The sequence below is a fragment of the Thamnophis elegans genome, chromosome 4 (assembly GCF_009769535.1).
Source record: "Thamnophis elegans isolate rThaEle1 chromosome 4, rThaEle1.pri, whole genome shotgun sequence".
NCBI classification, from domain to species: domain Eukaryota; kingdom Metazoa; phylum Chordata; class Lepidosauria; order Squamata; family Colubridae; genus Thamnophis; species Thamnophis elegans.
This window is the reverse complement of record NC_045544.1, coordinates 139,948,909-139,974,502: the sequence shown is the minus strand read 5'-3', so window position 1 is coordinate 139,974,502 and position 25,594 is coordinate 139,948,909. Positions and strand designations below refer to the sequence as shown.

The window sequence follows — 25,594 nt, the reverse complement described above, 5'->3', positions numbered from 1 at the left end:
CTTGAAACAGACGTTTGTAGAAGCTTTCAGCCATGCGGTGGGAGGTCCGGGATTCAATTTTGATTGGAATATTCGAAAAATCTATCGCCAGAATTCGTGTGTAGCAGAACAACGACAGCTTCCAAGAGACATAATTATATACTTCTTCACAAGAGAATCCAGAAATGCGATCACTCAAAAGTTTTACAATAACAGGCTCCGAATCGATGGCCATGATTTGTTTGTCTTTAAAGAGATCCCGCTCCAGATGCTGCAAGCAAGGAGAGGCTATACTTTTTTAACCCAAGAACTCAGAAATCGTCAAATACAGTATAAATGGGAAGCTCCAGCTGGAATCACAGTTACACTCGAAAATCAAAGATTTCGTATTAATTCTGTCTCGGAAGCCCGGGACTTTTATTATAAAACTCTGAAGGCGGGGCTTCTTGACTCACTCGGAAACGCGGAAGGACAAGGTGAAGGAAAGACAAGCAGCAAGTCACTTGGTTACAAGAAGGAGGGAGTTGTTCTCCCCCTACTGGAGAGGCAGAAGAGCGGAAACTGAGGATTTAGTCATATTTATAAAGCAGCGGGACACGTGGTTATAAGGCAGAGGGTTGCCTTTTCTTTCCGGAAGGGCAGAAGAGTAAAGAATATAGATCCAGCGATGTCTTTAAAATACTTTCTAAGTTCTTGGACTGATTAAAATTTTAGGATTTCTGTTTGGTATGAAATGGTAAAGTTGTGTACTGATGAGGAATGGAAAGAAGCATTGCTTATGTTGGACAGATATTATACGGGACTTTTATAAGACTTATTTGAATCTCAATCCAAACTGCGCATGAATTGTTTTCTGTGAGGAAAGCGGGGACTAAGATTTATTTGAATTGCGGTTTGGGATGAATGGAGTCGGGAGGAGTGGGGCAGAAGGGAAGGTGGAGTGGGATATCGATGAAGGGATCTTGGGATTGAATGAAGTGGTATGGATTTTGGGCACACATTTTACGGATTTATATACTTGAAGTATAACATAAAAAGCTCAGGACTTTAAAGTGAAGAGCGAGATCCTAATTTTATGGAATTTGGGCTTGGGAGGAATGGAGAGGAGAAACGAAGGGTAGGAAGATGAGTAGCGAAAGTATGATTAGATTGCTCTGTATTTGAAGATAAATTGATTTCTGTATAAACTAATATTTGAATATAAGGTTAAGAAAGGCTATCTGGAGAGTCTACAGGAAGATGGGGGTAAATATCAAAGAAGTAAGGGACGAGGACAAAATATAAATGGAATGATTTATATTGTTTAAATTTTAAGAATGATGGGAGGCTGAGCATAATGCAAAAGATTTTTTAAAATTTTTTATTTTATTTACTTTTTCGTTTTTTTTTCTTTTTCGGAGTGTTCTTTTTTATTTTATTTTTATTATTATTTTTAATAAGATATTTTAGAAGGTGAATGGTACTGAACTGTGCCGGGTGTGTGACCTGGGAAGTCGGAGGGGGTTAGGGAGGGGGGTTCATTGGGGGTGGGTGGGTGGGTGGAGATATAGTTTCAATACATAGAATAAGAAGAATACACTTGTATACTGTTGATCCTTATCTTTTTTTATTTTTCTCTTTTTTTCTTTCTTTCTTTTTTTTTTTCTTCTTTTCTTTTTAGCGAAAATTTTAGTAAGGAAGAGAGAAATGCACCATAGTGAGAAGTAGAGGAAAGGAAGAGGGAGAAGTAAGGAGGGAGGAAGAGGGGAATGTAAGGAGGATGAGAGGGGAAGGAGGGCGAGGAAGGCGAGAAAAGATAGAAGGGGAAAGGGAAGTAAGAGGGGTGATCGTTGGAGGGAGAAAGGAAAGTTGGAGGGGGAGAAGAAGGGGTGTATGAAAGTGATAGGTTGGGTTTATGATGAGTTGTGTTTAGGTTGGGGTTTTCCTTTTTTTATTATTATATTATTATTATTGCAAATATTCAGTATATAAGTGAATGTACAAAATTGAAAATGAAAATGAATAAAACATTTAAACTGAAGGAGACATGAAAAAAAAAAAAGAATCAGCGGATTTCACCTCTTTAAGCATTTTGGCTGGGGGATTCTGGGAGTGGAAGTCCACCCCTCTTAAAGCATGCTGGCTGGGGGATTCTGGGAGTGGAAGTCCATCCCTCTTAAAGCAGGCTGGCTGGGGGATTCTGGGAGACAGCTGTTAAGTGAGTGTTGCCCCATTTTACGACCTGTCTTGCCAGAGTTGTTAAGCGAGTTACTGCAGTGGTTAAGTTGTTATGGGAATCTGGCTTCCCCATTGACTTGGCTTGTCAGAAGGTCGCAAAAGGCAACGCAAATGACCCCGGGAACACTGCGACCGTCATAAACACGAACCAGTTGCCAAGAATTTTGATCATGCGGCCATGGGGAAGCCGCAACGGTGCTAAGTGTGAAAAACAGCCTCCCACTGCTTTTTCTGAGTACCACTGGCACTTCAAATGGTCCCTAAACAAACGGTCGTGAGTCGAGGACTCTCTCCTTTCCTATCACCTGCTGGTCTTCCCTCCCCTTTTTATAAAGGCTGCCATTCAACACCACCACCCCCAAAAAAAAAACCAAGAAGAAAGATAAGGCTGAACCTGCTGAGAGAAGGGAGGAGGGAAGGATGGTATTTGTAGTACGACAACACTTTGCAAAAAACCCGGGTGGTGGGTACTCAAATGAATCAAAGAAGAGTGATAGGGGAAAGACAGAAGATATACAAAAGGAAAAAGAAGAAGAAAAAAGGGATTCTGAGAATAGGATTCAAGATTCAAGATTTAATGAATTTGTATGCAGCCCAATCCCGAAGGACTCCGGGAGATAGAAGGAGGGGAAAAAAACCTGAAGAAAAATAGAATATCAAAGGGAGCAAGAGATGAACTGATAGAAAAGGGTTAGGAAAGGAGAAAAACGAAAGAGAGAGATATTGGTAGAGAATGAAATATGTGGATACGGTTGATGACGTATAGCTAAACAGAATATTATTGTCAAGTGTGGATAACCAATTAAGTGACATGCCTGTTGTATTAAAATGAAATTGGGTGATGATATAGGCTTGCGTACTAAAACTAGAAATAATAACTGGGGAATGAAATGATAAAACGTTGATGTTATTAATCACGGAAGGGCGAAAAACGATGATGTTTATTTGTGAAGAGAAATCGAAATGCGATAATTTGGAGAGAAAACGTGGGGCCGAAATTAGAAACGACGTGATGTAAAATTAGTGATGTACAAGAGGAAATGTAAAGGGGGAGAAACCCTCCCCCCTTAACACTCTGTTTTCAAAGAGGTTTTGAAGTTTGTAACAAAACATTTTTAAAAATTGTTTTTTGTTTTTTTTTAAAAAGAAGCCGGGTGGCGGGAGATTCATTTCACGACCCCCAAAGGGACCAAAGCCGGCCCCGAAAGGCTCACCTGGATTAGGGGAGGGGCTGGTTTCCTCCCGCCGCGCTTCGCTGTTGGTGGGTAGCGACCCACTCGACCCGCCGGGCACCATCCCCATGGGCTGCCCCATGACCAGGCCGTGCTCCTCGCCTTTGTCGTCGAAGCTGCCCATCAGGGCTTTGCGGATGATGTCCTCCAGGCCCAGGTTGCTGGCGGGGTCGGCTAAGGAGGGGCCTCGGGCGCTCACCGAACCTGGAAGGGAGAGGCGGAAGGATGAGCCCACGAGGGAAAAGGGGGCGAGGATCCTACAAGAGACCCCTCCCAGCCCTAAAGGTTTGGAGGGGGGGGGGCTTCCGTCTCAGATGGGATTCAGATTTCGCAGGCCGTCCTCAACTTACAACCTCGATCAAGCGGTTGGAATAGAGCTGGAAGGGGCCTTGGAGGTCTTCTACCAGCGGTCCGTGCTATTTACCGTATTTTTCGGACTATAAGACACCCCCCCCCCCCAAAAAGAGGGTGAAAATCTGGGTGTGTCTTCTACACTGAATACAGCATTTTTGGCCTCCTGAAACCCCGCCCCCTTTGTGAAAATGGCCATGCAGAGCCTTTAGGGGGCTTCCAGGGTACTCCTGGGGGCTGGGGAGGGCAGAAATGAGCGAAAAACTGCCCCACCCTCCAGCCCCCAGGAGCAGCCTATAAGCCTCCCAAAGCCTCCAAGGGCCTTTTTTTTTCAGGGCATATGTAGCTTCTAATGGCCAATAGATGAATGGCTGTAACTCAAGGACTACTTCTATGTTTGGTTAATAGGGAAGAAAGAAAGAAAGAAAGAAAGAAAGAAAGAAAGAAAGAAAGAAAGAAAGAAAGAAAGAAAGAAAGAGTGAAGAAAGAAAAGAAAGGAAGGAAGAGAGGAAGGAAGGAAGAACAGAAAGGAAGGAAGGAAGAAAAGGAAGGAAGAAAAGGAAGGAGGGAAGGAAGGAAGAAAAGAAAGGAAGGAAGAATGAAAAGGAAGGAAGGAAGAAAAGGAAGGAAGAAAAGAAAGGAGGGAAGGAGGGAAGGAAGGAAGAAAGAAAAGAAAGGGAGGAAGAGAGGAAGGAAGGAAGAACAGGAAGGAAGGAAGAAAAGGAAGGAATGAAGAAAAGGAAGGAAGAAAAGGAAGAAGGGAAGAACAGAAAGGAAGGAAGAAAAGGAAGGAAGAAAAGGAAGGAAGAAAAGAAGAAAGAAAAGAAATGAAGGAAGAGAGGAAGGAAGGAAGAACAGAAAGGAAGGAAGGAAGAACAGAAAGGAAGGAAGAAAAGGAAGGAAGGAAGAAAAGGAAGGAAGGAAGAACAGGAAGGAAGGAAGAAAGAAAAGAAAGGAAGGAAGAACACAAAGGAAGGAAGGAAGAATGAAAAGGAAGGAATGAAGAAAAGGAGGGAAGGAAGAAAGAAAGAAAAGGAAGGAAGAACAGAAAGGAAGGAAGAATAAAAAGGAAGGAAGGAAGAAAAGGAAGGAAAGAAGAAAAGGAAGGAAGGAAGGAAGAAAAGGAGGGAAGGAAGGAAGAAAAGGAAGGAAAGAAGAAAAGGAAGGAAGGAAGGAAGAAAAGGAGGGAAGGAAGGAAGGAAGAAAGGAAGAAAGAAAAGGAGGGAAGGAAGAGAGGAAGGAAGGAAGAACAGAAAGGAAGGAAGGAAGAAAAGGAAGGAAGGAAGGGAGAAAGAAAGACAGACAGACAAACAGCAGATAGACAGGAGGAACTGGCAATGTTCCCACAGTTGTGAATATCTGTAGTCCTCGATGTACGACCAGCGTTGAGTACAAAATTTCTGCTACTAAGCAAAGCATCTGTGAAGTGAGTTTTGGCCCATTCCCCAACCTTTCTTGCCATGGCTGCTTCTTTCTATGTAACGGTTGTTAAGTGAATCAGGTTCCCCCATTGACTCTGCTGGTCAGAAGGTCTCCATAGGGGACTGTGTGACCCTGCGGACCACTGTGACCGTCATAAACGTGAAGCGGCTGCCAAGGTCTCTGGATTTCAATCCCGTGGCCACGGGCTGTGGGGAAAACCGGTCCTACGTCACTTTTTTTTCAACGCCGTCGTAACTTCGAACCGTCCCTGAAACGAACAGCTGTTCGGTCCAAGGACTACCTGGAGGATAAGTCAGCCGGAGGTTGCAATAGGACCTCTGGATTTCTCTGGTTGGGGAGGATAGGCACTGTAGTCCAGTCGTTGGTGTGTGAAGCTTGCCTGTGTTAATTTCAGAGGTCCGTGGCCCACTCAGAGGTTGCAAGGACTTAAAGGGGGGTGGGGTGTTGGGGGCGTTGGAGGGGGAGACCCGTTTCCGAAGTCCCTACCTGAGGTGGTGACAGCTGGCAAGTTGAAGATTTCTGTCCCAGGCTGAGCAGCTGCTGCTCACAAAGAAGGAAGGAAGAGACACCGGTTACCTTCTTGAGAGGGTTAAGCGGCCGAGAAAGACGAGAGAAGGGGACGGTGGGAGCTCTGGGTTGAAGGGTGGGGTCTTTGGGGATCCCTCAGCTGGTGGTGGTGGTGGGGAGATGATGTTCCCTAGCTGGGTGAAGAAACGTCTGCAAGAAAACCGCCCAGCTCAGAGAGCACCAAGAATTCCACAGTTCTCCTCCTCCTAGCACTGATGATGTTACCTAGTTGGGTGGTGAAACGTCTGCAAGAAAACCACCAAGCTAAGGAAGCATCAAGGGCCCCACAGTTCTCCTCTTCCTCCTCCCTTCTAGCACTGATGATGTTACCTAGTTGGGTGGTGAAATGTCTGCAAGAAAACCACCCAACTCAGAGAGCACCAAGGACCCCACAGTTCTCCTCCTCCTCCTAGCACAGATGATGCTCCCTAGTTGGATCGTGAAATGTCTGCAAGAAAACCACCATGCTAAGGGAGCATCAAGGACCCCACAATTCTCCTCTTCCTCCTCCCTTCTAGCACTGACGATGTTACCTAGTTGGGTGCTGAAACGTCTGCAAGAAAACCACCAAGCTAAGGGAGCACCGAGGACCCCACAGAACGGGTGTGAAAAAGAAAGAAAGAAAGAAAAAAACGGCGAAAGGGAAAACCCGAATCTCCTACCCATATCGGACTCATTTCCTCCGCACGAGTTCAGCTTGCGGAAGATCTCCTGCTTCTTCGACTTCACCATCGGGGAGGTGCTCTCCAGTTTGGTGAAGAAGGAAGGCAGGTAGGCGATGCTGCCCGGAGAACGGGAATCTGTCCTGTGGAAGAGCCAAGGAGGAAAAGGGGGGGAAAAAAAGGAGAAACAAAATTAAATGCATGCCGGAAGGAGGAAAAGGACAAAGAAGGATAGAGAGAGACCATTGAGGGCTAACCGTTTTGTCCTCGTGCACCAAAATCGTGCGCAGGTGTGCGCTCGCACCCATAATGCAATGTGCCCCGCCCCTGCACATGTGCCATGACCCCTGCGCTCCCCTTGCCCCCACATATACGTGTGCTCTCCCTGCGCTTGTGCATGACACACACACCACGGTGACCCATTTTGTGCCTCCCTGAAGCCTCCTGAAACCAAAAACGGGGTGTGCATAAGCAGTGGAGCTGAGCTGTGTGCGACGGCTTGCATGCCAGCAGAGACGGCTCCACCTGCTACCTGTGGCACATGGGCCACAGGTTCGCCAGCATGGATGCAGACGTGAGTGCCCAAAACCGGAACGCATGCGTGCATTCCTTCCGGTCTCCAGGCCTTTAAATCCTCTTAGCTGCTCTTCTCTGCACTTTTCCCAAAGTCTCAACATCTCTTTTTGCAACGTGGGGACCAAAACTGGATGCAAATATTCCAGGTGTGGCCTTACTAAGGCTTTACATAGCGCTACTAATGCTTCACCTGATTTTTTTTTCGGTTCGGGCAACCCAGGATTGCATTCGCTTTTTTGGCGGCTGCCGCACACGGCTGGCTCATGTTTAAAGGATCGTCCACTAGGACTCAAGAGCCGGGCGTGGCCATGGTAGGGTTCTGACTGAGGCTTCCTTTTTTTCAGTGGCGTTGTGACTTTGAACGGTCGCTAAACAAACTGTCATACGTTGAGGACTACTGTTCTGACTGAGGCTTCCCGAGAGCCTGAAGCAAATTCCTTGTCCCGACAAAAACCCCTTTTCTTAATTGACTGTGAATTCTGCTCCTTCCCATCCAGCAAAGTCTTTCATGGGAGGATTTACAGTCACAGACCTCATCTGGCTTGGAGAGCTGCCAGGCCGATCTCTGCAGACCTTGGCAAGGAGTCTCGGAGAGTCACGAACCAATGAAGTGAATTAATTGCCTCCTGCAAACTCCTCTCCCCTTTCGCTCCTCTTTTGTTCCCTCTGGGAGAGGCCATTCACCGTCCACCTGTGGCCTCACTCCCAAGTCGACCCCTGTTCTTTAGCTGCTCCATTCATCTGGCAACTCTGTGCATGTGCACACTAGGAACAGGCTCCAGCTGTTCTTCTGCCTCACTGATGTCCGACTCTGAAGGCAGCTGATAACTGGCATAGGGTCCTGGCCCCCTCTCTGCCTCTGACACAGAGCCCTCATCAGAGCCTTCCCCAGACTCCAGGACTGGCCCAGGTTCCTCCCCAACCTCCTCACTGGTTGAATCTGCTGCCAGCTCCGCGGACCACAACAGGCAGGCAGTGTGCTGCTAGAGGCCGGGGAGGCCAAAAATGGCCTGTGTGGGGGTCCTGTGAGCCGGTCCTTTGATATTTGCTAGCTAGCCCCATGGGCCAGATTAAAGCACCCCATAGCTAGATTTGGCCTTGGGTTTGACACCCCTGATCTAGGACAACATGTGCCAAAGCCTAATAGTGACAGAATAACAATAACAGAATTGGAAGGGACCTTGGAGGTCTTCTAGTCAAACCCCTGCTCAGGGTGGAGACTGAATCATTTCAGACAAAAGGTTATCCCACATCTTCTTAAAGACTTCCAGTGTTGGGGCATTTACAACTTCTGGAGGCAACTTCTGTTCCACTAATTAATTGTCCTCACTGTTGGGAAATTTCTCCTGAGTTCTAAGTTGCTTCTCTCCTTGATTAGTTTCCACCCATTGCTTCTTGTCCTGCCCTCAGGTGCCTTGGAGAATAGCTTGACTCCCTCTTCTTTGGGGCAGCCCCTGAGATATTGGAAGATGCTATCATGTCTCCCCTGGTCCTTCTTTTCATTAAACTAGACCTACCCAGTTCCTGCAACTGTTCTTCCTATGTTTGAGCCTCCAGTCCCCTAATCATCTTTCTTGCTCTTCTCTGCACTCTTTCTAAAGTCTCCACATCTTTTTTTAATTGAATGACAGACTTGGAAGGGGCCTTGGAGGTCTTCTAGTCCGACCCCTTGCTCAAGCAGGGGACCCTACACCATTTGGGACAAGTAGCTGTCCAGTCTCTTGTTAAAAAAAGTGTGGAAGCACCCACGATTTCTGGAGGCAAGCAGTTCCACTGGTTAACTGACCCCCAAACCCCAGGTACCTCTGTTCCGAAGGCTCCGGCCTTTGCGAGAGAAGCAGGAAGTTGTCTTGTTTCTCGTAGGCTGCCGGCGCCTGTGGCGGAGAGATCGGCTCGTACGACTCCGAGGAAACTCCGTGGCTTCTCTCGGGGGATTTTCCAAGCCTTGGAGTGACCAAGCAACAAAAAACACATATTATTATTATTATATATACTTTATTCATTAAACATGAAACTCAGCCAACTGAACATTCAAAAATGCATTACAAATACCAGTGACTGGTGCTAATGGTTGATACGGTTTGCTGCCAACATCCTAGGTATCAACCAAGGACCTTCTTAGAATATAAGATGTTCCTGCAATAACACCAGAGCAGTTTTTTGCAGTTCCTCTGGTGTTATTGCAGGAAGCTGCAATTTGTGGATGTAGCTTGTAAAATTCTTGAACATGGTGCCAAGTGCCCCGATGACAATGGGTATCACTGTTACATGCTTCATCCACAGCCGTGTAGTTTCGATGGCCAGGTTGCGATATTTCATTATTTTTTAGATTAGCCCAGCCATTAGTGGCATTTTGTTAACTTCTACTCCCAATAAATTCACTAAAGGGTTAGGATTATTATTACACAGATAATAATCTCTCTTAAATGCATCCCAAAATGTATAGGGCTAGAGGGGAACCCCCCCCCCCAAACAAACCAGAATTTGAACACAGAGGACCCAAACAAGAAGTTGTAACCTAGGTGGACTTTAATCCGACCCTAAAACTATCTTTAAATGGCTGGGAGGAGAAGTGAAAGGGAAGCTTTGAGGCGGAAAAGGCCATAAGAAGGTAGGCAGACAATAGGAAGATGTGGCTGTAAATTCGAAAGAGGGAGGGAAAGAGGAAAGGAGGGAGGAAAATAGGAAGGGAGGGAGGGAAGGAAGAGAGGGAAGAAGGGAGGGAAATAAAAAAAAAGTAGAAAGAAAAATAGGAAGGAAGGGAAGGAGGTAAGAAAATAGGAAGGAAGGAAAAAAGTGGGAGGAAGGAAGGGAGGGAAAAGGAAGGAAGGAAGGGAGATAGGAAGAAAGAGAGGGAGGGAGGAAAATAAGAAAGAAGGGATGGAGGGAGGGAAATAAAAAAGTAGAAAGGAAAATAGGAAGGAAGGGAAGGAGAGAAGAAAATAGGAAGGAAGGAAAAAAGGAAGGAAAAAGAGGAAGGGAGGGAACTTGGGAAATTAGAAAGAAGGAAAATAAGATATGACAGAAAAGGAAGGAAGGGAGGGTGGGAAGAAGGAAGCAATAGGAGGGAAGGGAGAAGAATTAAAATAGGAAGGAAGGGGGAGAGGGGAGGAGGGAGGGAGGAAAATAAGAAAGAAGAGAGGGAGAGAAATAAAAAATGTAGAAAGAAATATAGGAAGGAAGGGAAGAAAATAGGAAAGAAGGAAAAAAGAGGGAGGGAAATGAGAGAAGGAAAATAAGATATGAAGGAAAAGGAAGAAAGGACGGGAAGAAGGAAAGAATAGAAGGAAAGAAGAGGGAAGGATGAAAACAGAAAGGAAGGAAGGAGGGAATAGAAACCAGAAAGATGTCAGAAGGACATTAAACTTTTTTTTAATGGCACGAGGGAAGGAGGAAAGAGAGAAACACCAGCGGGTGAAAGGAAGAAAGGAAGGAAACAAAGAAAGAAGAGAATAGGAAACATACAGTTGAGAGAAAGCACGAAAGAAGGAGATAAAGGAGGAAAGGAAGGGAAGAAGACAAGAGAAGGGAAAGCTTACCTGCCCCTGCTTTTCTCAGGGATGTTTTCGGGGGACATCCGGGAGCCCGGGCGCTGGTGGGAGGCGGCTTGCACCTGGAAGTCGGGGCTGTAGCGGTTCGAAGCTTTGGCCCGGTTTGCCGTCGCGACCGAGGTCAGAGCCGAAGTCTGGAATGTGCTGGTGGGAGTCGGGAGGGAAGGCTGGTTGGAGGCCTGGTTGCGGGCAAAATCCTGCGTGATGATTTGCTGGGCCAGGAAGGAGCAGATCCCAATAAAAAGAGGAGCAGAGGGGGAAAAAAAAATCACCTGTTAGCCTCCTTTCCTTTTCCAAACTCCAGCAAGAATCGAGAGGCAAATTAAAATAATCAATTGTTTTATTCTAGCTCTCAATAAGAAGGAATATTGGTAGCTCAGGGTCAAACCGTGGGGGTCCTTGCTGCTCTCTGAGCTGGGTGGCTTCCTTGAAGACGTTACCTGACCGGACTAGGGAACATCATCAGTGCTGGAAGGGAGGGGGATTTGGCCTCTGTTTACCGCTCAACCTGGGACAGAAGCCGTAATCCTAACTAAGGAGCCATCAAGGAGGGGGGGGGGGGAAACACACAGCCCCAGCAACACTGAGAGGGAAAACCACTTGTTTAGAAGGGGAGAGCAACCCCACCTCCCTTCTAGCACTGATGACGTTACCTAGCTGGGTCGTGAAACGACTTGCAAGGAAACCACAGAGCAACAGGGATGCCACAGTTCAACCCTGAGCAGCAAATATGCCTGCCTTTCTTCCTTCCTTCCTTCCTTCCTTCCTTCCTTCCTTCCTTCCTTCCTTCCCATCTAGTATCCTTCTCTCTATTCATTCATCCACCTTTCTCATCTATCTATTTATCTCTCTTTCTCTCTCTCTCTCTCCCTCTCCCTACTTACCCATCCATCATCTCTCTTTCCTATCTCTCTCTCTATCTATCCACCCATCCTTCTCTTATCATCCTATCTATCTATCTATCTATCTATCTATCTATCTATCTATCTATCTATCTATCCGCCTACCTTATCTATCATCTGTCTATCTGTTTGCCTTATCATCTATCTGTCTGTCCATCTGTCTACCTATATTCTATCTCTGTCTGTCTGTTATCTATCTATCACCTATCCATCCATCCATCCATCATCTATCTGTCTGTATGTCAGCCTTATCATCACTGTCTCTGTCTGTCTGTCTGTCTATCTGATCTACCTACCTACCTACCTACCTATCATCTATCATCTCTCTCTCTCTCTCTCTCTCTCTCTCATCTCTCTATCTATTATGTCTGTCTGTCTACCTACCTATCATCTCTCTCTCTCTCTCTCTCTAGCTCTCTATCTCTCTATCTACCTATCATCTCTCTATCTATCTATCATCTATCTATTATGTCCGTCCGTCCATCCATCCATCCATCCACCCATCCATCTAAAACAGTCTAATTAAGGAACTATCCAGAACACTAACATCCATCACTGACAAGGCCAGCCAGTTGTACACTGTATAAACAGAGAGCAAACTCCACATTCTTCTAGCACTGATGACATTACCTAGTTGGGTCATGAAACATCTGCAAGAAAACCTCCAGGCTCCAGAGAGCACCAAGGACCCTGCCGTGTCCCTCCTCTTCTTCTTCTACCTGCTCCTCCTTCCTCACCCCTGGCACCCCCCCTCCCTTCTAACGCTCTTGACATGACCTCGTTTGGGTCATGAAGCGCCCTGCAAGAAAACCACCAGGCTCAGAGAGCCCCCCTCCTCCCCCCCCAAATGGGTCTCTCTCTCTCTTCATGGACCCCCCCCAAAATGCAAACTTACACAGATGTGGTCAGCCAAGGTGATCACGCGGTGAGTCTGGACTGGCGGAGGGGCCGTCTGGGGTGCGGAGGGTGCCTGGGACTGCTGGGACGGCGGTTGCTGTGGCGAGGGCGAATCCTGCACGGGTCTGTAAGGGTGGCTGGAGCCCTCGTACTGGCGGCCACAGTCTCCTGCATGGCCCGAAGGGAAGGGGAGAGAGATTGGCACACGGCGAGCAGCTTGGGGGAAAAATACTGCTCAGGTCTGAACGAACCGTTGAGAGTCGAGAACTATCTGCATTGTTGCAACTTTGAATCGTTGTTAATCAAGAGCTTGTAAGTTGAGGATTTAGGACAGGGATGGCGAACCTTTTTGGCACCGAGGGCCCAAACCGGAAGACACCTGCATGTCCGTACACTGGAGCGCCGGAAACCCAAAGACCAGCTGGCCGGTGTGTGCATGCCTGTATTTTTGGCCATTTTCAGGCCATTTTTGGCCCAAAAAACAGCCTGGAAATGGCCCCAAAACCAGCCTAAAAGTGGCCTAAAACAGCCTGGAAAATGATCTAAAAACAACCCGGAAAAATGGACTGAAAACGGTCTAAAAACAGTCTGAAAATGGCCTGGAAAAATGGCCTAAAAATGGCCCCAAAACAGCCTAAAAACACCCCAAAAAACAGCCTGAAAAATGGTCACAAAAAAGCCTCAAAGTGGCCCCCAAAATACCCCCAAACCCAGCCTAAAAACAGCTGAAAACAACCTAAAAATGGCCCAGAAAAATGGCCTGAAAACAGCCGAAAAACAGCCTGAAAATGCCCCCCAAAATCCGGCCTAAAAACACCTTGGGAAACAACTTGGAAAAATGGACTGAAAACGGTCTAAAAACAGTCTGGAAATGGCCTGGAAAATGGCCTAAAATGGCCCCAAAACAGCCTAAAAACACCCCAGAAAAGAGCCTGAAAAATGGTCACAAAAAAGTCCTCAAAATGGCGCCAAAAATGCCCTCAAACCCAGCCTAAAAATGATCTGAAAACAACCTAAAGACAGCCTGGAAAATGGCGTGGAAAAATCCCCGGAAAAATGGCCTGAAAACGACCTAAAAACAGTCTGAAAATGGCCCAGAAAACGGCCTATAAATGGCCTGAAAATGAGCCCTAAACCACCCTAAAAACAATCCAAAAATGGCTCAAATGACCTGAAAAACAGCCCGAAAAAGGCCCCAAAACCGGCCCAAAAGTGGCCTAAAACAGTCTGGAAAATGATCTAGAAATGGCTTGGAAAAATGGCCTGAAAATGGCCCCAAAACAGCCTAAAAACACCCCAGAAAACAGCCTGAAAAATGGTCACAAAAAAGCCTCAAAAGTGGCCCCAAAATGCCCTCAAAATGACCTGAAAACAACCTAAAAATGGCCTGGAAAAATGGCCTGAAAACGGCCTAAAAACAGTCTGAAAATGGCCCAGAAAACGGCCTATAAATGACCTGAAAAACAGCCCCCAAAACAGCCTGAAAAATATCCCAAAACGTAATCTAAAAACAGCTCAGAAAATGATCCAAAACAGTTTAAAAGCAGCCTGAAAACAGCCCCAAAACAGCCTGAGAAACGACCTGAAACAGCCCAAAAATGTCCAGAAAAACAACTTAAAAACAGCCTGAAAGCAACCCAAAAAACGGCCCGTTTTTTGGGCTGTTTTCTGGCAGGCTGCTGCATGCAAAGACCAGCTGGCCAGTGCGCATGTGCACGCCGGAAACCAGAAGAGCAGCTGGCGACATTGCTTGTGCCCACAGAGAGGGCTCAGCATGCCACCTCTGGCACAAGGGCCACAGGCTGGCCATCACGGATTTAGGGTTAGGATGAGGGTTGTCATCCCCCCCTGCACCAAGGAGATGACACTTCTTGGATTGGTCTCAAATCTTCAGAGAAATTCACCAGGGAACCATTTGTCTGGGACGGTATCAAAGTTTCTGGTCTGGAGCAGAGGGTTGGACTAGAAGACCTCTCAGATCCCTTCCAGCCCTGGGATATCAAGGTTCTAAGTCTGGGCAGCCCAATTTTGCAAAGTGGGAGGGGGGAAGCCCTAAATTCCCCCCCCCCCGAGGAAAACTTACTTTCTCCTGGGTTCATTTTGGGGGGCTCCTGCTGGTAAGGGGGCATCTTCTCCTGAGCGGGGACAGGGGAGTTGGCGGGGCTGATCACCTCGATCGCGTCCCTCGAGGGCTCGTAGCGGTGCGAAGACGAGGATACTGGGGAGGAGGAAGAGGAGAGGAAGATGATAAGAGATGTAAGAGGTTATTATGCCACTTTTCATTCCAGGAAACTCAGCAGGATTCCGGAATGGACCCTGTGTGCTTTTCCTAACCTGGTACGTTTCAAAGAATTTGGTTTGTCAACTTTAGGAGTTTTAACTGGTACAAATTTTGACTCCCAGAATTCCCCATCCAGCCTGCTTTAAGAGGGGAGGACTTCCACTCCCAGAATCCCCCAGCCACCAATGCTTTAAGAGGGGTGGACTTCCACTCCCAGACACCCCCAGCCAGAATGCTTTAAGAGGGGTGGGCTTCCACTCCCAGAATTCCCCATCCAGCCTGCTTTGAGAGGGGAGGGCTTCCACTCCCAGACTCCCCCAGCCAGCAGGCTTTAAGAGGGATGGACTTCCACTCCCAGAATCCCCCATCCAGCATGCTTTAAGAGGGGAGGACTTCCACTCCCAGAATCCCCCATCCAGCATGCTTTAAGAGGGGAGGACTTCCACTCCCAGAATCCCCCAGCCAGCAATGCTTTGAGAGGGGAGGACTTCCACTCCCAGACTCCCCCAGCCAGCAGGCTTTAAGAGGGGTGGGCTTCCACTCCCAGACTCCCCCAGCCAGCCTGCTTTAAGAGGGGAGGACTTCCACTCCCAGAATCCCCCATCCAGCCTGCTTTAAGAGGGGTGGGCTTCCACTCCCAGAATCCCCCAGCCAGCCTGCTTTAAGAGGGGAGGACTTCCACTCCCAGAATCCCCCAGCCAGCCTGCTTTAAGAGGGGTGGGCTTCCACTCCCAGAATCCCCCAGCCAGAATGCTTTAAGAGGGGTGGGCTTCCACTCCCAGAATCCCCCAGCCAGCATGCTTTAAGAGGGGAGGGCTTCCACTCCCAGAATCCCCCAGCCAGCATGCTTTAAGAGGGGAGGACTTCCACTCCCAGAATCCCCCAACCAGAATGCTTTAAGAGGGGAGGACTTCCACTCCCAGAATCCCCCAGCCAGCATGCTTTAAGAGGGGTGGGCTTCCACTCCCAGAATCCCCCAGCCAGCATGCTTTAAGAGGGGAGGCTTCCACTCCCAGAATCCCCCATCCAGCATGCTTTAAGAGGGGTGGGCTTCCACTCCCAGAATTCCCCAGCCATCATGCTTTAAGAGGGGAGGACTTCCACTCCCAGAATCCCCCAGCCACCAATGCTTTAAGAGGGGAGGACTTCCACTCCCAGAATCCCCCAGCCATCATGCTTTAAGAGGGGTGGGCTTCCACTCCCAGAATCCCCCATCCAGCATGCTTTAAGAGGGGAGGGCTTCCACTCCCAGAATCCCCCAGCCAGCATGCTTTAAGAGGGGAGGGCTTCCACTCCCAGAATCCCCCAGCCAGCATGCTTTAAGAGGGGAGGACTTCCACTCCCAGAATCCCCCAGCCAGCATGCTTTAAGAGGGGAGGACTTCCACTCCCAGAATCCCCCAGCCAGCAGGCTTTAAGAGGGGTGGACTTCCACTCCCAGAATCCCCCATCCAGCCTGCTTTAAGAGGGGTGGGCTTCCACTCCCAGAATTCCCCAGCCATCATGCTTTAAGAGGGGAGGACTTCCACTCCCAGAATCCCCCAGCCACCAATGCTTTAAGAGGGGAGGGCTTCCACTCCCAGAATCCCCCAGCCAGCATGCTTTAAGAGGGGAGGACTTCCACTCCCAGAATCCCCCAGCCAGCATGCTTTAAGAGGGGAGGACTTCCACTCCCAGAATCCCCCAGCCAGCATGCTTTAAGAGGGGAGGACTTCCACTCCCAGAATCCCCCAGCCAGCATGCTTTAAGAGGGGAGGACTTCCACTCCCAGAATCCCCCAGCCAGCAGGCTTTAAGAGGGGTGGACTTCCACTCCCAGAATCCCCCATCCAGCCTGCTTTAAGAGGGGTGGGCTTCCACTCCCAGAATTCCCCAGCCATCATGCTTTAAGAGGGGAGGACTTCCACTCCCAGAATCCCCCAGCCACCAATGCTTTAAGAGGGGAGGGCTTCCACTCCCAGAATCCCCCAGCCAGCATGCTTTAAGAGGGGAGGACTTCCACTCCCAGAATCCCCCAGCCAGCATGCTTTAAGAGGGGAGGACTTCCACTCCCAGAATCCCCCAGCCAGCATGCTTTAAGAGGGGAGGACTTCCACTCCCAGACTCCCCCAGCCAGCAGGCTTTAAGAGGGGTGGACTTCCACTCCCAGAATCCCCCAGCCAGCAGGCTTTAAGAGGGGTGGGCTTCCACTCCCAGACTCCCCCAGCCAGCATGCTTTAAGAGGGGTGGGCTTCCACTCCCAGAATCCCCCAGCCAGCATGCTTTAAGAGGGGAGGACTTCCACTCCCAGACTCCCCCAGCCAGCAGGCTTTAAGAGGGGTGGACTTCCACTCCCAGAATCCCCCAGCCAGCAGGCTTTAAGAGGGGTGGGCTTCCACTCCCAGACTCCCCCAGCCAGCAGGCTTTAAGAGGGGTGGGCTTCCACTCCCAGAATCCCCCAGCCAGCAGGCTTTAAGAGGGGTGGGCTTCCACTCCCAGACTCCCCCAGCCAGCAGGCTTTAAGAGGGGTGGGCTTCCACTCCCAGAATCCCCCAGCCAGCAGGCTTTAAGAGGGGTGGACTTCCACTCCCAGAATCCCCCAGCCAGCAGGCTTTAAGAGGGGTGGGCTTCCACTCCCAGACTCCCCCAGCCAGCATGCTTTAAGAGGGGAGGACTTCCACTCCCAGACTCCCCCAGCCAGCCTGCTTTAAGAGGGGAGGACTTCCACTCCCAGAATCCCCCATCCAGCCTGCTTTAAGAGGGGTGGGCTTCCACTCCCAGAATCCCCCAGCCAGCCTGCTTTAAGAGGGGAGGACTTCCACTCCCAGAATCCCCCAGCCAGCCTGCTTTAAGAGGGGTGGGCTTCCACTCCCAGAATCCCCCAGCCAGAATGCTTTAAGAGGGGTGGGCTTCCACTCCCAGAATCCCCCAGCCAGCATGCTTTAAGAGGGGTGGGCTTCCACTCCCAGAATCCCCCAACCAGAATGCTTTAAGAGGGGAGGACTTCCACTCCCAGAATCCCCCAGCCAGCCTGGTTTAAGAGGGATGGACTTCCACTCCCAGAATCCCCCAGCCAGCATGCTTTAAGAGGGGAGGACTTCCACTCCCAGAATCCCCCAACCAGAATGCTTTAAGAGGGGAGGACTTCCACTCCCAGAATCCCCCAGCCAGCATGCTTTAAGAGGGGTGGGCTTCCACTCCCAGAATCCCCCAGCCAGCATGCTTTAAGAGGGGAGGCTTCCACTCCCAGAATCCCCCATCCAGCATGCTTTAAGAGGGGTGGGCTTCCACTCCCAGAATTCCCCAGCCATCATGCTTTAAGAGGGGAGGACTTCCACTCCCAGAATCCCCCAGCCACCAATGCTTTAAGAGGGGAGGGCTTCCACTCCCAGAATCCCCCAGCCAGCATGCTTTAAGAGGGGAGGACTTCCACTCCCAGAATCCCCCAGCCAGCATGCTTTAAGAGGGGAGGACTTCCACTCCCAGAATCCCCCAGCCAGCATGCTTTAAGAGGGGAGGACTTCCACTCCCAGACTCCCCCAGCCAGCAGGCTTTAAGAGGGGTGGACTTCCACTCCCAGAATCCCCCAGCCAGCAGGCTTTAAGAGGGGTGGGCTTCCACTCCCAGAATCCCCCAGCCAGCAGGCTTTAAGAGGGGTGGGCTTCCACTCCCAGACTCCCCCAGCCAGCAGGCTTTAAGAGGGGTGGGCTTCCACTCCCAGAATCCCCCAGCCAGCAGGCTTTAAGAGGGGTGGACTTCCACTCCCAGAATCCCCCAGCCAGCAGGCTTTAAGAGGGGTGGGCTTCCACTCCCAGACTCCCCCAGCCAGCATGCTTTAAGAGGGGAGGACTTCCACTCCCAGACTCCCCCAGCCAGCAGGCTTTAAGAGGGGTGGACTTCCACTCCCAGACTCCCCCAGCCAGCAGGCTTTAAGAGGGGTGGGCTTCCACTCCCAGAATCCCCCAGCCAGCAGGCTTTAAGAGGGGTGGGCTTCCACTCCCAGACTCCCCCAGCCAGCATGCTTTAAGAGGGGAGGACTTCCACTCCCAGACTCCCCCAGCCAGCAGGCTTTAAGAGGGGTGGACTTCCACTCCCAGACTCCCCCAGCCAGCAGGCTTTAAGAGGGGTGGGCTTCCACTCCCAGAATCCCCCAGCCAGCATGCTTTAAGAGGGGAGGTCTTCCACTCCCAGAATTCTAGTTAGTTTGCTAGTTAAAAGGTCGCAAAAGGGGCTCACATGATCCTGGGACACTGCAACTGTCCTAAATATGAGTCAGTTTCCCAGCATCTGAACTTTGACCATATGAACATAGGGATGCTGAAATGGTCATAAGTGTGAAAAACAGTCCTAATTCACTTTTCCCAGGGCTGTTGTAACTTCAGTCACTAAATGAACCGTCATAAGTCTAGGACTACTTGTACTCCATCCCCTAATTGTTCCACTGACCACCCAGGTGGGAAACACCCTCCCCCCCCCCAAAAAAAAAAAATCACCCAGCTGGAGGAGGGAAAGCGACATACGGCTGCCGGACGAATCCGAGCTCTGTGAGCTGCGATCGCGGGCGTCCTTGTCGGAGGCGATCTGCCGCGTGATGATCACGTCGATGAAATTGGCGGCGGTGATGGTGGTCTTGCCGCGTGTGCGCAGTTCCTCCTCGTACTTGGAGATGGAGGGCGGCCCTTTGTCTTTCCCAGCCTCGGAGTAGACAGCCGAAGACGGCAAGTTCTGGGATTTGCTGGCCGAGAAAGCCGCCGAAGCCGAGGAGGCGTAAGGGCCCGACGCGCCCCTCTTCTCCCCGTCCAGCGCCTTCTGCTCCATCGGCGGTGGTGGTGGTGGTTGCTCGCTGACCACTGAGGACCTGCGCCCCGGGTTCTCCTCGATCCGCCCGCCGTCGTGCTTGCTTTCCTTGGACTTGGCCACTTCCATCTGCGGGGCGGAGGCAGCGGCGTCCACCAGAGCGGCCAGTGCGTCGGCGGCGGTGCTGTAGCGGGAGGACGGCAGGCCTTGGGTGATGGAGGGAGTGCCAGGGGGCAGCTGCCTGTTGGGGGAAGGAAAGGAGGATTGAGAGAGAGGGGAGAAAAGAAAGAGGGGGGGAAGAGAGAAAGAAAGTAAGAAAAGGAAAAAAGAGAAGAAAAAGAGGGAGGGAGGGAAGGAAGGAGAAAAAGGGGGAGTGAGGGAGGAAGGACAGAAAGAGGAACAAAGAGAGGGGGAGAGAGGAAAAAAGAAAAAGAGAAGGAGGAAAGAAAGGAAGAAGGAAACAAAAAAGGAAGCAGGGAGGGAAGGAAGGAAGGAAGGAAGGAAGGAAGGAGAAAAAGAGGGAGGAGAAAAAGAGGAACAAGGAGAGGGGGAGGGAGGAAAGGAGAAAAAGAGGGAGGGAGGAGGGAAGGAAGAAAAAGAGGGAGGAACAAAAGAAAGAGAGGGAAGGAAGGAGAAAAAGAGGGAGTGAGAGAAGGAAGGAGAAAAAGAGGAACAAGGAAAGGGGGAGGGAGGAAAGGAGAAAAAGAGAGGGAGGGAAGAGGGAAGGAAAGAAGAAAAAGAGGGAGGGAGGGAAGAAAGGAAGGAGAAAACAAAGAAGGAAGGAGGGGGAGAAGGGAGGAAGGAGAGAAAGAGGGAGGAGAAAAAGAGGAACAAGGAGAGGGGGAGGGAAGGAAGGAAGAAAAAGAGGGAGAGGGAAAAAAGGAAGCAAGGGGAAAACAAAGAAGGAAGGAGGGAGAGAAGGGAGAAAGGAGAGAAAGAGGGAGGGAAGAGGGAAGGAAGGAAGAAAGGAAGGAGAAAATTGGGAGGGAGAGAAGAAAGGAAGGAATGAGAAAAGGGAATTGAGGGAAGGAAGGAGAAAAGAGGGGGAAGAGAGAAAGAAAGGAAAAAAGAAGAAAAAGGAAAGGAGGGAGGAAGGATCGAAAAGGAAGGGAAGAAGAAAAGGAGAAAGAGAACAGTTGTGCAGGAAATTGTTACCAAATGGCCCCATGGCACACCATGGGTTTGCTTAACAACCACAGCATTCACTGTACGACCTCTGGAAAAAGATCAGGTGACCCTCCTAGTTGAGGACCGTCTCAACGGTCGAGCTCCATTAAGGTCTTAGGTCGAGGAACGACCTGTAGCCCTTCCCCTAATCCCACCCCACTCCCCGGAGACCCTTCCGGGGGCCAGGAAAACCACCCACCACCCAGGGCGGAAAGCCCAGAGCGCAGAAGGGGACGTACATGATGCGCAGCTGGGCAGCCGGATCCAGAGGGCTGATGACACTCGTCCCGTTGGCGCCCTGAAAGATGCTGGGCCGCTGCTGGAGGATGGACTCCTGGCTCCGGACAGAGGGCGACGGTGAGCGGACGTAGCCGTGGCTGCCTCCTTTCCCTGGCGGCTCAGCGCCTTGGGGGAATGCGGGAAAACTGAGTCAGCAGATACCGTATTTCCCCGAAAATACGACCAACCTACCCCAAAAATAAGCCCCAGCTGGGAGGGTTTTTTTGCCTTTGAAACGGTGATGAGCACTGCCCCGTAGAGTCGGGAATGCCTAGCACATATGTGCGAGGGGAACCTTTACCTTTCAGGATAAGCCAGGGGTCAGCAAGCTTAAATACTCAAAGAGCCACAAAGGTCCTAACTGGAAGCCCCTACCTGTTCAATTCCGGAGCCCACCAGAAGTCTGGTTCCCCCACCATAGAGTCTCCTCCTAGTGCGGCGTCCTTTTTCCTCTACTTGTCCTAACCGAAAGCCCCATCACTTGTGGAGCTGACCAGAAAACCCGCCCCTTGCCATAGAGTCTTTCTCCTGGCGCACCCTGCTTCCCCCTCCCGCAAACCGGAAGCTCCTCTCCAAATTGTGGTGCCAACTGGCAACATGGAGCCACAGCAGAGGGATGAAAGAGCCACATGCGGCTCCGGAGCCGCAGTTTGCTGACACCCCCCCCCCCCCCCCCCCCCCGGTATAAGCTCCAACCACACTGGGCCAATAAAGAATTCTGATTCTGATTCTAATTCTGACTATAATTCTGATTTATGATGATTGTGTTTTACAATTACAATCGTGGTTTATTGCTTGTATGCACTCTGACAGCTTCTGCACCGGAGACAAATCACACTGGGCCAGTAAAAGAATTTCGATTCTATCCTAAAGGAAGAGAGGGATCCTGAAGAGGCAACCGGAGCTTACCTGGGCGAAGGTAGAGATCCGTGGGAGTGGACGACATTCTCTCCCGCTCTCGTTCGCGCTCTCGCTCTTTCTCCCTCTCTGCACTGGCAACCACGGACGCCGGTAAGTGAGACGGGTGTCCTGCGGAGCAAAAGAGAAGAGAAGGGGCTTTAGAGGAACGGAGCAGATGGATTGCGGGTAGTCCTCGACTTACAACCGCAAAGGAGCCCAAAACTTTTGTCCCTAGCTGTTAAGTGAGCTTTGCCCTGTTTTAAGACCTTGCATGCCATGGTTGTTAAGTGAAACTCTTTAGTTGTTAAATTGGTAAATTCGTTCGTTAAGTGAAATCTGGCCTCCCCCTTGATTTTGCTTGTTAGAAGGTCACAAAAGGGGATCACGTGACTTCGGGAATCTGCAGCCGTCATAAATGAGTCAGTTGCCAAGCTTCTCTGTATTTTGTTCACGGGACCATGGGGATGCTGCAATGGTCGTTAAATGTGAAAAACAGTCACAAATCACTTTTTCCCCACTGTTGTTATATCCTTGAACGGTCACAGAATGAATGATTGTTAAGTCAAGGAATATTGAGCCAAGGTGGCGCGGTGGTTAAATGCAGCACTGCAAGCTGACTGCTAGATGAGCAGTTCAGCGGTTCAAATCTCACTGGCTCAGGGTTGACTCAGCCTTCCATCCTTCCGAGGTGGGTAAAATGAGGACCCAGATTGTTGTTGGGGGCAATATGCTGACTCTGTAAACCGCTTAGAGAGGGCTGAAAGCCCTATGAAGCGGTATATAAGTCTACTGTTATTGCTATTGCTATTGCTATCTCAATATTTTTTCAGGGTCTGTTGCAACTTCATACAGTTGCTAAGTGATCGGTCGTAAGTAGAGGGCAGGCAGTCTTCAACTTACGACCACAATTGAGACCCAAAATTTATGTGGTTAAGTGAGACATTTGTTAAGTGGGTTTTGCCACATTTTACGTCTTTCCTTGCCACATTTGTTAAGTGAATCACTGAACTTATTAAATTAGCAACATGGCTGTTAAGTGAATCTGGCTTCCCCACTGACTTTACTGGTTAGAAGGTCACAAAAAGGGATCACCTGAGTCCCGGGATACTGTGACCGTCATAAATGTGAGTCAGTTGTCAAGCATTTGAATGTAAATCATGTGACCCTGGGAATGCTGTAATGGTCATAAGTGTGAAAAATGGTCCCAAGTCACTTTTTTCAGTGATGTTGACACTTTGGTCAGTAAACAAACTGTTGTAAGTCAAGGACTACCTGTACACACACACACACACACACACACACACACACACCCCGACCTCTCTCTCTCACCTATATTTCTCTCTTATCAATCAATGTCTATCTATCATCTATTTCATCATTATCTATCTATCTTCTATATCTCATCATTATCTATCTATCTATCTATCTATCTATCTATCTATCTATCTATCTATCCATCCATCCATCCATCCATCCATCTTCTATCAATCTCATCGTTATCCATCCATCCATCCATCTTCTTTATCTCATGATTATCTATCTTTCTATCTATCTGTCTGTCTATCATCTTTCTATCTCATCATTATCTATCTATATCTATCTCTATCTTTCTTTCTTTCTATCTTTCTTCTATCAATCTCATCATTATCCATCCATCCATCTTCTTTATCTTATGATTATCTTTCTATCTATCTTCTATCTCTCATCATTATCTATTTATATCTATCTATCTATCTATCTATCTATCTATCTATCTATCTATCTATCTATCTATCTTTCTTTTTCTTTCTATCTCATCATTATCTATCTTTCTTTCTATTTATCTTCTATCAATCTCATCATTATCCATCCATCCATCTTCTTTATCTTATGATTATCTTTCTATCTATCTTCTATCTCTCATCATTATCTATTTATATCTATCTATCTATCTATCTATCTATCTATCTATCTATCTATCTATCTATCTTTCTTTCTTTCTTTCTTTCTATCTCATCATTATCTATCTATCTTTTTTTCTATTTATCTTCTATCAATCTCATCATTATCCATCCATCCATCCATCTTCTTTATCTCATGATTATCTAACTTTCTATCTTTCTATCTACCTCATCATTAACTATCATCTACATCTATCTATCTGTCTACCTATCTCATCATTATCTATCTACCTACCTACCCACCCACCCACCCATCCACCCACCCAACTTCACCTAAATCAATCTATCTATCTATTACCTACCTACCTACCCACCCACCCACCCATCCACCCACCCAACTTCACCTAAATCAATCTATCTATCTATTACCTACCTACCTACCTACCTACCTAACCTACATCTACCTACCTACCTAAATCAATGAGTCCCCCTTGGGGAAAAGGGCAGCATATAAATGTAATAAATCCAATTCAATCAATCAATCAATCAATCAATCAGTCTGTCTGTGTGTCTGTCTCAGCATTATTCTCTCTTTCTCCAGCTCTCCCTCCCTCCCTCCCTATCTCATTGGCAGCCGAGGTGAAGCCCCGTTCAGGGCCCTCCTTTCTGACCCTTACCTGGAGACATGGAAGGTGGGTTGTAAGGCCTGGTGGGGAACGCCAGCTGAGTGCCAGGAATGTAGGTAATCCTCTCCATCGGGGGTGTGCTCGGCCCCCCAGGGTGGGGCACCAAGATGGTGGGCGCCATGCTGTTCAGATCGATGATTCCTGGTCGAAAGAGGGAGGAGTGGAAGCCAACACGGATTAAGACCAAAAGAAAATCCAAAAGGGCTGCGAGGGGCCACAACTGCCTGCAACAATGTCGAGTGGGACCACAAGCGCCTATGACAACACTTGCACGAATCGGGCCACAACTTCCAGCACCAATGCTCAGAGAGTCGGGCTATGGCTGGCCTGTCAGGCCTGCAGCCATCTTTTCTTTTGGGTCTTTGGCCTGCCACACTTTCTGTTATTCTACTATGCCTTTTCTATGGTGGGAAAATGGGAGCTGGGGATTGTATGGGGTTAGATGATAGGTAGCCATAACAACATTCTTTCTAGAAAACCAAGGTCATTCATTGTCTCTGAACCTCTGCACCTGACTGGAACTGGGTGGGTGGAAGATGGGACCATGGGATGGACTTGTGGGTGTGGGGCAAGATCTTGAACTTTCAACTAGGTGGGGAAAACCGGGAAACTTTCAGATTCGGGTTTCCCCAGATGTGCCAACATGGCTCTCTTCATAAATCGGAACTTTCAGGAATCCTTTGCCTCGGACTCTGATTTACTTTTGGATGCTATTTGGAACCCTGAACTGCGCACTCCAATATATGTCTGCGGCCAGCCACTCATGCGGCCCTGTGGCAATTAGGCCACAGCCTGGTAATGAGCTGTGGCCCACAGGTTGTGGCCCCTTGGGATAGAAAATTCCAGCAAGGGCACTGCCAACACTGTTGTAGATCGAGGGTGTCAAACGCGCATTTCTTTGGGGGGCTGCATCAGGGTTGTGTTTGACCTCGGGGGGGGGGAGGCAGGGTGTGTGTGGCCAGTGCGACGTCACTCGTCTCGGAGGCAGCAGTAACGGAACAAGCGCTCTGCCAGCGAAAACAGGTCCCCGATCTCCGTTTTCGGCTGGGACGGCATCCTGCAAGCCTCTGCCAGCGAGAACGGAAATTGGGAGTCCAGTTTTGCCGGTAGAGGCACCACGGGCCAGACCGTCTCTGTCTCCAAGGCGGCCCCGTGGGAAAGATCTAAGCACCTTGGCGGGTTGGATCCGGCCCGCGGGCCTTGCGTTTGACGCCTCTGTTCCAGATTAACTTGGTTGGCGGAAGGCTGCT

The 25,594-nt window shown here is 49.2% G+C and overlaps 1 protein-coding gene across 1 annotated transcript in view; it reads right to left on the bottom strand.

Moving 5' to 3' along the window:
* Positions 1 to 25,594, bottom strand: part of NCOR1 (nuclear receptor corepressor 1) — a 156,216-nt gene that overhangs the window by 3,578 nt on the left and 127,044 nt on the right. The window contains exons 32-42 of the mRNA XM_032216146.1: positions 24,336 to 24,485; positions 21,788 to 21,907; positions 20,839 to 21,004; positions 19,156 to 19,673; positions 14,461 to 14,595; positions 12,376 to 12,545; positions 10,567 to 10,790; positions 8,831 to 8,971; positions 6,452 to 6,594; positions 5,709 to 5,762; positions 3,411 to 3,632 (exon numbers count right to left, since the gene is read on the bottom strand). Coding sequence (XP_032072037.1) covers positions 3,411 to 3,632; positions 5,709 to 5,762; positions 6,452 to 6,594; positions 8,831 to 8,971; positions 10,567 to 10,790; positions 12,376 to 12,545; positions 14,461 to 14,595; positions 19,156 to 19,673; positions 20,839 to 21,004; positions 21,788 to 21,907; positions 24,336 to 24,485 — 2,043 coding nt within the window. The remainder of the gene's footprint in view (positions 1 to 3,410; positions 3,633 to 5,708; positions 5,763 to 6,451; positions 6,595 to 8,830; positions 8,972 to 10,566; positions 10,791 to 12,375; positions 12,546 to 14,460; positions 14,596 to 19,155; positions 19,674 to 20,838; positions 21,005 to 21,787; positions 21,908 to 24,335; positions 24,486 to 25,594) is intronic.